We start from the raw sequence: 13,417 nt of genomic DNA on the forward strand, positions 1-13,417 counted from the left end.
CAAGTGTTCCAGACTAGTTGAGCCACGAACCATCGATCGGGAACCACCAGCTCCAACAGCAAGAACAGAAAGCGGAGGGCAAGGAGAAGGCACAGACTGCAAGAAAAATTATACACTATGATATACTTGTTCCTAGTGGTTAGAATAATATTAATATTAATCGTCATGCGGCCACCCACCATGCCGTTGTCATGGCAAATTTTATATTCATCATCATATCCTCAAATGTATGTTCATGTGTACAATTTGTCATGTTTTAATACATGACGACTCCATTAATCTTTACACTTTTGAACAGCTGAATCATGATTAAACAGTACAGATCGTATTATTCTCAGTGCAGCACAGTCTCTGCCAAGGCTCACATGCAGACACACACTGACGTACACACTTATCAAGACAGATAAAGACTGGAGCCAAACCTTCTCATAACATCTTCATCATCCTCCAACATTGCCACTATGGGCATCTGACTCCCTCCCTTTTGTCTCTCACTGTTGGGACCTATTCTTATCTGTATAAAAAGCTTAAGCTTTGAAACTGTTGGAGCGGGGCGCGGCACTTCCTTCGGGCGTCCACTTGGACGGACGCTAATTTTGTTTCACTTTGTTCCATCTTGTACCTTTTTACTTAGCCTTAGAATAAACCTTTTTTATAAAACCATCAATGCTTCTCCTGGATTCCATTATTCAACCAGAGCAATGAATCATGTCTCAAATGAGGTCAACCGTAAATTCTGCCGTAACAATTGGCGATCACGAACAGGACCATCTTCTGTCCACCCCTCGGACAGAGACTGGAGCACGAACCATCGGTTGAACCTCAAACACCAATTCGGACTAAGGTAAAGCTGCCTTTATAAATATATATATATATGTAAATTTTCATTTACATATATATATATTCGCTCTGTGTTAATTTTTTTTGGAACCAGTCAAGCATTGTATTGATTTTCAGCTTTGAGCTTTGATTTTGATCCTCAGCTGTTCTGTGTTTTGACGCAGTGAATAGCTATGAGAAGGGCTCAAATGGTTGAGGTTCTATGCTTTTTAATGCTGTAGGTTCTCTCTGGTTTTCTTCGGGCTCGGATATTTTGTTTAGGCATAAAATACGGCTGGTCATTATTTACTTTGGTTTTGTTCGGACTCCCACAGCCTGTGAGGTCCTGACCATAGATAGACGGGCAACCAAAGTTTCCAAAACATCCCAGCGGTGTCATGATCTGAGTTCACCTCTGTACCGAAAGCAAAATAGATTAAAACCCCGAATCTAACCTAAATTGTGTTTCTGTGAATCAAACAGATGAACAACCCAATAAACAAATAATATATGCATACGCATATACAATCTTGGTATGATGTGAACTCAGATCATGCTTTCAGGCGAGTTTTACTTTTTTTTATCTTTGTTTTTATTTTGTTTAAACGTGGAATCAGATTTCTCCCTTTGGCTTGGCTTTAATGCTTTCATTTGACGAGTGTCAGCTTTTGAGAAAGGGAGAGAAATACAGAGAGCCAAACACACACACACGTCGCTGCTGTGTTTTTCTTTTTTTTTGACGTGTGAACACACACACACACACACACACGCACACACCCACACACACGTACAGAGAGAGAAAGGGAGAGAGAGAGAGCACACACACAGGCACGCGCACGGGCGCACGCACACGCCACACCCATCCCAAGAGAGAGGTGGCGCCCCTCACTGGCCAGTTTAGTGCACTACACACTTGTGACACAACATTGTGATTTCTCACTTCTCCCCTGCCGATAGAATAGTGCCATTACACACAGACACTATTTTTATTTTTATTTTAAATTTTATTTTGATTTCATGTTTGATGGGCAACACACACACACACACACAGATGAATACAGTATTTCATTTTATTTTATTTTAATATTACTGTTACCATCATTATCATTTTTATTATTTAAATTGTTAGTTTCTGTTGGCTTTGTGGTTGCCCCCTGAAGAAACGACATCTTCAATGAAAGAATGAAATCACCTTCAACTCTTACGCTAATGGAATGTCAACATCATTCAAAGGACCAAGCATCAGAAGGAAATGGACAATCAAAGGTGTGTGACCTTTCAGGACTCAAGGACTCAACTCCCATTCAGCAAAGCAATGCTGAAATAACTCGCTCAGTCCCAAGTCAACTCTTCATCGTCTATGAATGGGCCGCATGCCAATGCTGGATTAACACATCCTGCCCCATCATCAAAGACTGAGAACCTGTGGGCGTCGGAGTGGACACTCCCCCCACCAATGAGTTGCGAGTTAAACGCCACGACTACTGCCTGAATGATGGGCAGCAACTGCAGACTGGTCACACGTCTGCTGGAAATCTTCACCAAAAAGACACTGTTTCAAAAGCCACAAGGATACCAAGCCACAAGAAGTCCACCACAGCCTTTGGTGGTAGTGCGCACGCGCACGCACAGGCACGCGCACGCACAGAGCTAAATCACTTTAGCCTTGAACTTTGGCATGGAGGGGGACAACTAGCAAATAGCCAACAAGCTTCTCCTTCGCACAATACTAACCCCTCTATCTTCTGACTGTGCACTAGATTATTTTGTTTTCATTTATTCTCTCACACGCAGACAGACCTCACCAGGTAAGTAGATGTACCACAGATAATCACTGCAACTCCAGCTGTGCTTCTTCTTACTCCAGGAAAAGAAAATCGAATTAATACTTCCTGCTTTTCTTTCAGCCTCATATTTTCCCACTCGCGTGCGAATGGGCTACAGAGCTAGCATGGCTAAAAGCTCACTAACCCACACCTAACCATTGTGTGATTGTGCAGCAGCACCTTTTAGGATCTGAAAAGCTCTCAGATCCTGACCTCTGACCTGTCTCTGCCATACTAACTATTCATTTAGTTAGTTAACTAAACCTAACACCCCTAAACTTTTATTTTATTTTATTTTTTATTTTATTTTATTTTATTTTATTTTATTTTATTTTATTTTTTATTTTATTTTATTTTATTTTATTTTGGGTGAGTGTTTTTCCCCCCCACCCCCTTTTTTTTCTGTCCAGGTACCAGCTAAAGCCTACCAGGTACCAGGTACCAGCTAAAGCCTCAGTAGTGGGATCGCGCATGTGTTCAGGTACCAGCCAATCCCAAGAGTTCTGTTTCGGTGTTTTTCCCCCTCTTCTGTTCAGGTACCTTCCGATCCCAAGAGAGGTTGCCAGGTGTGTGTGGAGACTACCCTTCCTCAGACAACAACCAATCATCTACAACGCCGACCGGAAACGAACGACCCACACGGCAGTGAAGGTCGCGGAGCAGGCAACATGGATCCAAGATGATTGCCGACACCAGCTGATGCTGAGACGAAGGCTGACCGAACAATGAAGGGGGAACCGACAAGGCCACTGAGACACACACACACAAGAAAACTCTCTAGAACAAGGGCCTAGCTTTGTTTATAAGCCACACCAAATGCTCATAGCTAGGTTGAGGGACAACAACCTCACACCTAGCTGCAGGAATACAGTCATAAACCCTTCTGCTACGATTGAGGAAAATACTCAAGGTTCTTCACTCATGATGCTATTGGTTACCCCAGTTACCACTGAACTCAGCCGATGAAGACGAGTGACGTCCTTGATGCAAATGATGATTTTTGCTTATCTAGATGCAATAAAGGATGATTTTTGATGATTCATGCCATTAATAATAATGATGAAGAAGTTTATTTCCACATTTTTCTTGATATATCTGTGCCTCACAAAAGAAGAATATATCCAATGTATGACAATAACGATGCTAATGGTTAACCCTGACAGACAGCAAAGGTGGAATATAATAATTTTGTTTCTTGATTTGGTCGTTGAGGCGACCAAAAGTGGGGAATGTTATGGCAAATTTTATATTCATCATCATATCCTCAAATGTATGTTCATGTGTACAATTTGTCATGTTTTAATACATGACGACTCCATTAATCTTTACACTTTTGAACAGCTGAATCATGATTAAACAGTACAGATCGTATTATTCTCAGTGCAGCACAGTCTCTGCCAAGGCTCACATGCAGACACACACTGACGTACACACTTATCAAGACAGATAAAGACTGGAGCCAAACCTTCTCATAACATCTTCATCATCCTCCAACATTGCCACTATGGGCATCTGACTCCCTCCCTTTTGTCTCTCACTGTTGGGACCTTTTCTTATCTGTATAAAAAGCTTAAGCTTTGAAACTGTTGGAGCGGGGCGCGGCACTTCCTTCGGGCGTCCACTTGGACGGACGCTAATTTTGTTTCACTTTGTTCCATCTTGTACCTTTTTACTTAGCCTTAGAATAAACCTTTTTTATAAAACCATCAATGCTTCTCCTGGATTCCATTATTCAACCAGAGCAATGAATCATGTCTCAAATGAGGTCAACCGTAAATTCTGCCGTAACACCGTGAAATACTGCCACGACAGACAAGGTTTCGTCTTGTACTAGGTGCATGTAGTGATCTCAGCAATCACTACAGAGGGGATACTTGTCTGCTTTAATTATTCCAATTATACGTTATACGCTTTCGTAAATAAGTAGGTTTTGAATGTGTCGATCTCTCGTAATGGTCTGAGGTGTTGTCCATTTACGTGTAATGGTCAGTGATTGTGACCAAAACAACGAGACCAAGTTCGTTTTAGGTTATTGCTATTATAGAGTATACGCTTTAGCAAATAAGAAGATTTTGAGTTTACTTTTAAAGGTGGAGAGAGTAGCAGCCTCCCGTACCAAGACTGGGAGCTGGTTCCAAAGGCGAGGAGCCTGGTAGCTGAAAGCTCTTCTTCCTGTTCTACTTCTCGACACTTTAGGAACTTCCAGAAGACCAGCAGATTGAGAGCAGAGTGTTCTGCCTGGATGATAGGCTGGTCTTTAAGATATACAGGAGCTTGATCATGTAGAGCTTTGTTTGCTAACAGGAGGATTGAATGAAGAATGAAGGGAAGCCAATACTGGAGAAATATGCTCTCTCCTGTTAGCACCTGTTAGTGTTCTAGCTGCAGCATTCTGAATTAATTGGAGACTTTTTAGTGAGTTACTAGGTCATCCTGACAGTAGAGAGTTACAATAATTTCATCTACATGAAACAAATGCATGGATTAGTTTTTCAGCATCACTCTGGACCAAGATATTCCTGATTTTAGAAACATTACGGAGGTGGAAGAAGGCTGTCCTTGTGATTTGTGTAATATGAGAGTTAAAAGATAAGTCAGTATCAAAGATAACACCTAGGTTTTTTACTGTGGTGCTGGGTGACAGAATAATGCCATCCAGAGACACTATTTGCTCTGTTAATTGCTCTTAAAGAAAGTTACGGCTCATCCAGGATAAGCCTGGAGTTTTAATAACTGATGAGTTTTGTCTGATTGCATTGACAGATAAAGCTGTGTATCATCTGCATAGTAGGGCAGCCAACTTTGGTTGTTTAGTCGACTAACTGGTCGATGCCGTTGTGGTCGACCAGCAATGGTATCAGTTTCAATACCGTAAAAACAAAACGCAATGCACTTATATAGGTGATATGGATTACATATCAATTTATTTAATGCCTAAACATGATTGTATGTCCAGCAACAGCTCTGTACGAGTGCGTGCTAGGGCTGCAAAAAAAAAAAAAGACTTGCGCTTCAGCTGTCAGTGCACTGTCCTCCGAGCAGAGAGGGAACAAATTAACACAAACATCCACTGTTAAATCAATCCTTTTTCTGCACAAGAACATGGATTATCCTTATATTTCATACGTGGATTATGTAAATAGATCTACTGCTCTCTCTGGCGCACTGCCCACCTGTGTTTGACGTGTTAATGTTTCCCAGTGCGCTGATCTGATGTTGACATTAACAGTTTATTAGTAACAGCAGGTTTACCACTTAAACAAACGTAAATATGTCATTTGTGTGAGGAAAAAATAGGTTTTAATTGCCGGTTTCAGATTGGGCACGGATATAAATTATAAATACCTAATGTCTGTCGGACCTGTAGGTTTCACTTTTGCTTTGGCGGGTTCTGGGCAAAGCTTGAATAAGGTTCATATCACAAATGGTCTGTTTAAAAGCAAATCTGCACCACAAAAAAAAATAATTGTCTCTTTTTTCTTTCTCCTCGTCCTCCTCTGCACCTGCTCATTCATTCTCCGACCATCCCTGTCAAGTTCTGGATTTGAAAATAAGGGAAATTTTCTGGCGCCCACTACAAGCCGTCCCACCCGCCCAACTAAGCTCCAGTATCTGTTAATTTTTTAATATAGGTGTATAAGAAATCTAAAATACCCACTTGTCAACCACTTACTAAATACAATTATGTGATTAGAATCTGATAGGTCGACCTTTATTAACAGCTGCACAATATGTGCACTCAGAAATCCATCTAACTGAGCTTTACATGCTGTTCTGAGAAGTAAAAGCAGCGACTCCTAAAACTGGTATTTTGATATATGAAATATTATAGTTTTCTATATCTACAAAATAGAAAACTCGATACATCTTGAATTTCGATAAATCGCTCAGCCCTAATTCCTAAAACAGCCTAAATTAAAACATAAATGTGTATATGAAGCACATGTGTTTAATATACTTACAGTTCATATACAAGTCACCACATTGCATATTTACTGTTAATTTCACTTTGTTTGTCTAAGTTAAACATTAACATTTTATTTTATTACATATTTTATTTTAATTTCTCATGCTCACTCATGTGGTTCTCTGGTATTCACTAATGACTTATTAGACACATTTATTACAGACTTTACATCCTTTAACACTTTATAAAGCAGTGTATATTTGTGGAGCTTGTAATTGGCTGATTTTTCATGTTGACTTACATCATTCCTCTCGCTATGGCAGACGTTATAATCTCAGTTATTAATATAACAGAGCGTGTAATTGTGTCCCATCCTGATGGTCTTTAGGAAGATAAACTCTGTTACATTTTACAACGTATTTACACCAGTTCTTTGTTTTTTTTTTTTTCATTCATTCATCTCTTTTCTGAGTTGTTTCTGGGTTTGTTGCCGCTGTCGGCACTAATCTCGCGAGAACTGCCACTCAGTCCATTTCAGGTGGAAGTTCTCGCGAGGCTAATGCTGGCGTTCAGTTTAGTAAGGTATCTTTTAATTATTATTCCATTAAAATACAAGATATTTACAGGAAAATACTAATACGAGAAGGTGACGGGGTAAAGAGGGGTAAAATAAGGGAGTTTCCCGGCCCAAACGGGATACTTGACAGGTATGTCTCCGAACAAGACTATGGCACACATACGACCAAGCATTTCCTTGGTTGACTACAGGCCTACCGCATAGCAATAGAAATTTATATCATGTTCTGATAATGTTATCTAGTGGAAGCATATATAATGTAAAGTGTATTGGTCTCAAAACAGAACCTTGAGGAACTCCATGAATAACTCTGGCATGAGCTGAGGAGAGATTATCAACATGAACAAAGTGGGTTCTGTCTGATAGGTAGGATTTAAACCAACCCAGTGCTGTTTCTTTAATCCCAAAAACGCTTTCATTAGAAACAATGTAGAATGTTGAATAATCTTATACCGACATAAGATTGACTTTGTTGAAAGCTTCAGCACATGAACAACACAAAACAGTTCCAGCAGTAACCATGGGACAATGCAATTACCTTGTGGTCCACCTTCTCTAGTGCTGTCGTCCATGTTGTCCATACTGTCTCGGCTCATGACATTGATGGTGGTACCATTCCCTTCATCTACAATTAATAACGGTATTTCAACCCTCGCTATGCAGACGTATCTCCCAGAATCCTCATGTTTGATTTTTGGAAAAGCCAAAATTAAGCACCCACTATTGGACTGGAAAGTGCCTTTCTTTAATAATGTTTGATTTTTTTTCCATTCCAACTTCACTCTTTCAAATTCGCCTGTGCAGCAGCAGTTGAGGTTGACTGGGTTTCCCTCCATGACAGAAACATCTGGATTCTGGATCACAGTGAGTTTACCTGAAGAAACACCTGGAAAACAAACAGTGACATTTAGATTTAATATTGACATATTTTGATGAGAAAAGTCAATACAAATATTGCTGCCAATCTGATCAAAAGTAACATTAAAAATATTCACATAAATTTCACAATGAGTTTATCTGAAGAAACACCTGGAAAACAAACAGTGGAACAAATAATTGAGATCAGTGTTAAGTACTTGATTTAAAATGCTTTACAGTGGTTTAATACATATGCATCTTACACAGATGAGAAATAAAAAATGAGCAATCACATCCAAGTGTCTATGATCATGTTGGTACCTCGTTAGTACGGTGGCTGGGAAGTGTCAGTTGAATGTATTTACAGAAACGAACGCAAATGCAAACAGGTCACTACACGAATGCAAAATGGTCACAACGGAAGTGTTTCCGCAACGGAAGTGTTTACGACGAACGGGTATTATGATATGATAGCCTAATATGAAAAATATAAGAGGATCCTCAACAACTTTCACTTACTTTCATACGTGTTTCGATGTCTTCTTCTTGTTCTTCTCTGTTCTGGTGGTTTAAAAATATCCGCCAGAAACATGTTCGTCTGTAATACCGGGCCGTCGGAAACACTTCCGTTGTGGCCATTTTGCATTCGCGTTGTGACCTTTTTGCATTTGTGTTCGTTTCCGTAAATGCATTCACCTGACACTTCCCAGCCACCGTAGGTTAGTAATGAAAATAACAAAATCCCACAAAAACAGGAGTTTTGAAATGCAGAATAAATGAACTCCTGTTTAGGACAGGGCAGTTTTTGCAGGACCAGGACAAAAGCCAGTCATGCTTTGGACAAACAGGTGATATATTGATATCGGTGTTGGTATTCTGGCTGCAGCATTCTGAATTAACTTAAAACTTAAAAGGTAGGATTTAAACCAACCCAGCGCAGTTTATTTAATCCCAAAAACACTTTCCAGTCTCTGCAGCAGTAGATGATGATCCACTGTAACGAAGGCTGCACTGAGATCTAAGAGCACCAGAGCTGAGACCAACCCTCTGTCTGAGGCTGTGAGGAGATCATTGGTTACTTTTACTAAGGCAGTCTCTGTGCTGTGATGGGCTCTAAAACCAGACTGAAAGCTCTCGTATAAATTGTTCCTACAGTATGTAGGTGATCACATAGTTGACCTGTGACGATTTTTTTCTAGAATTTTAGAAACAAAAGGGAGATTGGATATTGGTCTATAATTGGACAAGTCACTTGGATTGAGTTCATCATTTTAGAGCTAATTAGTGGAAGAACATCTTTAAATAGTGGAGTTGGGATTGGATCTAAAAGACAGGTTGTTGGTTTAGAAGCACTAACTACTGAGATCAGTTCAGATAGACCATTTGGAGTGAAACTCTGTAAATAAAAGATACATGTTGGGGATATTTCAGGAGCTGCTTTGTTTAATAAATTATTGAGCACTCTGCAGGGGGGACATTAGCTTTGTTTCTAATTGTTAGAATTTTATCAGTAAAGAAGTTGATTAAGTCGTGGAAACCGTGGAATATTCTTGTTTTCCTCTATTAAAGTTAAATAATACAATGTTCTAACTAACAGCAAAGTAAAAAAATTTAATGTCTATTTTTAAATATGTATGAACATGTATTCAATGTGTTCTGTCTGGATGTGGCGTTTTTAATGACCCCTTTTTTTTAAAGAAAATTAAAGAAAATTCAAAGCAATACATCCTGTATACAATACATTTGAACACATTTTTTGACCAAATTAATGTTGGCCTAAACTATTACAAAAAACTCAGGTAAGCTGTTTACACTAATTATTAATACAAATTTATGTGAGGAAAAAAAACTATTTATGGAACTACATAAAAACATTGACAATATTTACACTGTACACCGTCATGTGTATGTGTACAATCAATGCAGTTAGTCACACATTCACCACACCAACACTGTACCCTGTTTTATTCCGTTGTACTTGTTTTTATCTGTTTTATTCTGCTGTTTTTATTGTGTTTATTTTAATGACTGCCCTGTACAGTGTCCTTGGGTGTTCTGAAAGGCGCTTTTAAATAAAATGTATTATTATTATTATTATTATTGATGACAAATAACCAAAAATTCAATTTATGTCACTAGAAATCAATGGATTCGAATGGCCCTCCACTAACTTCTGCGAGCATATTCATAATTATTTTTATTTTTACACTATTATTATTATTATTATTATTATTATCTTGTTATTTTATTTAGTTTTGCACATCCTAGTCTAACTACTGTTTATATTTATTATTATTTTTTCTAGTTGATTGTTATTATTTAATGTTTACACTATTAGAGAGCACAGTTCACCAAGTCAAATTCCTCTTGTGTATAACATACATTCTTGGTCAATAAAGTTGATTCTGATTCTGATAGTCTTGTTTATTGTAATCAATAAATTAGCAAAGATGCTAATGTGTTGTTAGATTTTTTTTAAATTACTTTTCTCAGTAAAACAACAAAAAAAAAAAAATCACGTTTCCATTGCACAAGAAGAAAAAAATAAAATTCACATCACAAATTTGTTATGGAAATGTAAATGTAAAAGTAAATATCTTGTAAAATAAAGTAAATATCTTACCCTGGAATGCGCACTGTAATAGCAGAATAATCAGAATGGTCATAATGAGTTTCATCATTTTGCTTGAATGTATTTTGAATACTAACACTGGTGCCTTTAGAAAAGGACGTGTTGGAAACCTGTCTTTTCTAGAACCGGATATTGGTATGAAAGAGCATTATGTGTCTAAAACCACAGCGTTTGTTCCTTCCGTCTGAATATGTTCTACAGGTCAGTGTGTTCACTAAATCATCATTCGTTAAAATTGTACTCAAGTAAAAATAAGTCATACAGAAAATACTCAATTACAAGTAAAAAATTAACTCAATTAAATAGTACTCAAAGTAAAAGTTACTAGTTACTTTCACCCACATGTTTATTTTTGGTACTTAATTTTGCCACAGTTTCCTTACATACAGTACAGTTTACAGTTTATGCATCTGCGTAAAAGAAAAGTATTGTCAAAATAAAATTTTAAAACAACCACTGAATTCAATTCAAAAGTTAAAATTTTTTTTTAAAGAATGTATCACGCTGTAAGTACAGCTAAATTTATGAACTCTGAAACAAAGAAAGTGGCTGGGTGTTGTTTTAGAAATGGCACTACTAAGAGCGTATGGATTATGTACAATGTGATCATTTACTCAGTCACGGTTGGGTGTGAAAATGCAACAAATGACTGAAAATTACTGATTTAGAAATATACTCAAAAAAGTACAAGTACCCATAAAAGCTACTCAATTACAGTAACGCGAGTACTTTTAGCTCTGCTCCACATAAAATCTGATTTACTTTCCAGGATTCAAACCCACAACTATAAATACATATGACAGATGGAGTTAGTGCTTAATGGAAATAAAAACTGCTGCACCTGATAAAGTTTTAGTATTGAATAACCATCTTTACATGTTTATTTTCACTGAAACATGTGAATGTTTTGAAGTGTTACAGATTTGGTGTATGGGTTGTGGTATTTTATACTATTATAGAAAAAAAATGACATTGTTACATTTTACAAATGTTGTAAAGAGGGCAGATACCACAGCACCCTTTCATTGAGAAATGAATCCCTCATGCTGGACAATTTTACCTCACGCTCTCCTATGTGCAATATGTAAAATAAACTTAGGTTATATTTATTTATTTATCTTTTTGTTGCGTATACTTATGTCCTATCCTTGTTTTTGCACCTTTACTTATACTGTCTTGGCTGATTTGTTGTTGTTTGTATTTGTTGTTTGTAAATAAAAATAATGATAATTATAATAGTAATAATAATAATCTGACTCTGGGACATGCACAAGTATTCTACCTGTTCTTTTTTGGCATGTGCATATGGCAATAAACTTTATTTTATTCTTTATTCTATTCTGTTCTATTGTACGATTAGTTTAAGTTGTTTTTAGTAGCTAGTAAAATAGGAAGATGATCATTTTCTATGAAATGTAATGAAAATGAAACAACATAAATTAGAAGTGTTGCATGTTGAAAGCATTTTTAATTTCCACTCTAATTCTAACAAACGGAGTTGTTTTTTTAAACGGGGGGATTTTTTTTATTTATTATTTTTTTTTTTTACTTATGGAGCCTACAAATTAACATTATAAACAAATTACTAACATCTCTATGCTGTCTATATGCAATTTGTAATATATATATACACAGTATATATATATATATAAATATATAGTCTGAATTACTATATTTTTGACAGCTGCTTGAAATCTGCCTTTGAACGCTAACAGCTGCTGACTTGTTTTACCGAGAATTGCCTGGCCCCTACCATTGCTGAGCATCAGCTATAATTTTAGGTTGGGAATGTGCTACAAAGACATTCTAAAAAGCCTGAAATTGCAAGGAAACCTCAATAAACACATGTAAACCCAATATTCAAAATGAGGTTGCTTTATTAGCGGAATACGACTTGGACGTTTCATTGTTGACAAACTGCAAGGCCCTAAGGATCACGGTCATCTGTGGATGTATAAACATGGCATTTCTATCAGAAAAGAAGATGTCAAGGTTTTCCTCTTTCAACTGGACAACATTGGTTCTCAATTACCACAGACCAGACGTTATATGTATGTCGTGCACACATCATAGCTAATGTTAAGTGTTTTTTTTCTAACCATGTCATGTCTGTGGCTCCGTAAATAACCGTAATATAGTATAATATTGTTTTCCAATCTGGAAAACATTATTACTACATAACATTACCTACTGAGACCAAATCCACTGACAGACAAACTGTGTCGTCCACAGTTTGTCTTCTATTCAAACTGAAGACACTTTGACAGGTGGTAGGATTTGCGTGTTTTAGTTCAACAAAGGATGTTGTTTTATAGAAAAGGTGTTCCAACTCACCTGCACACTGATAAACAAATCATAGTTTTAACTTTATCCACATGGAATTATCTGCTCAATTTCAACAATAGATTCTTGTGCTTTATTGTTTTACACTCAATTCGTAATAATTTTATGTGTATGGTTATGTTTAATTCATGCAAAATGTTTCTTTATATTAGCACCACTAATATTAGATGAAAATGAGTACAGACAAAACCAAACATTTGAAGTTAATTATTTAATTAATTTTTTTTTATATAAAGTTCTATGAACAAAGTGTAGAAATTCTTGAATAATATAAATATTGAGGATGTGATATGTCTTTTTTTTAGCTTTATTAAAATTGGATACAAGTTCTACTAGGATTGTTAACATATGAACATGGATGGATAATCTAAAAATGTACAGTTGAAGAAATCATTATTTCATACCTACTGATTTTGTATGTTTTACCGTTTACAAAAAAGTATCTATAAAATGTA

The 13,417-nt window shown here is 36.9% G+C and overlaps 1 protein-coding gene across 5 annotated transcripts in view; it reads right to left on the reverse strand.

The window, feature by feature from the left end:
* Positions 1-13,417, reverse strand: part of LOC114480285 (vascular cell adhesion protein 1-like) — a 51,275-nt gene that overhangs the window by 18,801 nt on the left and 19,057 nt on the right. For 3 of the 5 annotated variants that reach the window (XM_028474287.1, XM_028474286.1, XM_028474288.1), the window contains exons 1-2: positions 10,611-10,690; positions 7,815-8,015 (exon numbers count right to left, since the gene is read on the reverse strand). In XM_028474287.1, the coding sequence (XP_028330088.1) occupies positions 7,815-8,015; positions 10,611-10,668 (259 nt within the window). In that variant the 5' untranslated portion in view covers positions 10,669-10,690. Of the gene's footprint in view, positions 1-7,667; positions 8,016-10,610; positions 10,691-13,417 lie in introns of those variants that run through there. The other 2 variants (XM_028474284.1, XM_028474285.1) reach the window with 2 other exon arrangements.

The sequence above is a fragment of the Gouania willdenowi genome, chromosome 18 (assembly GCF_900634775.1).
Source record: "Gouania willdenowi chromosome 18, fGouWil2.1, whole genome shotgun sequence".
In the NCBI taxonomy this organism is placed as follows: Eukaryota; Metazoa; Chordata; class Actinopteri; order Blenniiformes; family Gobiesocidae; genus Gouania; species Gouania willdenowi.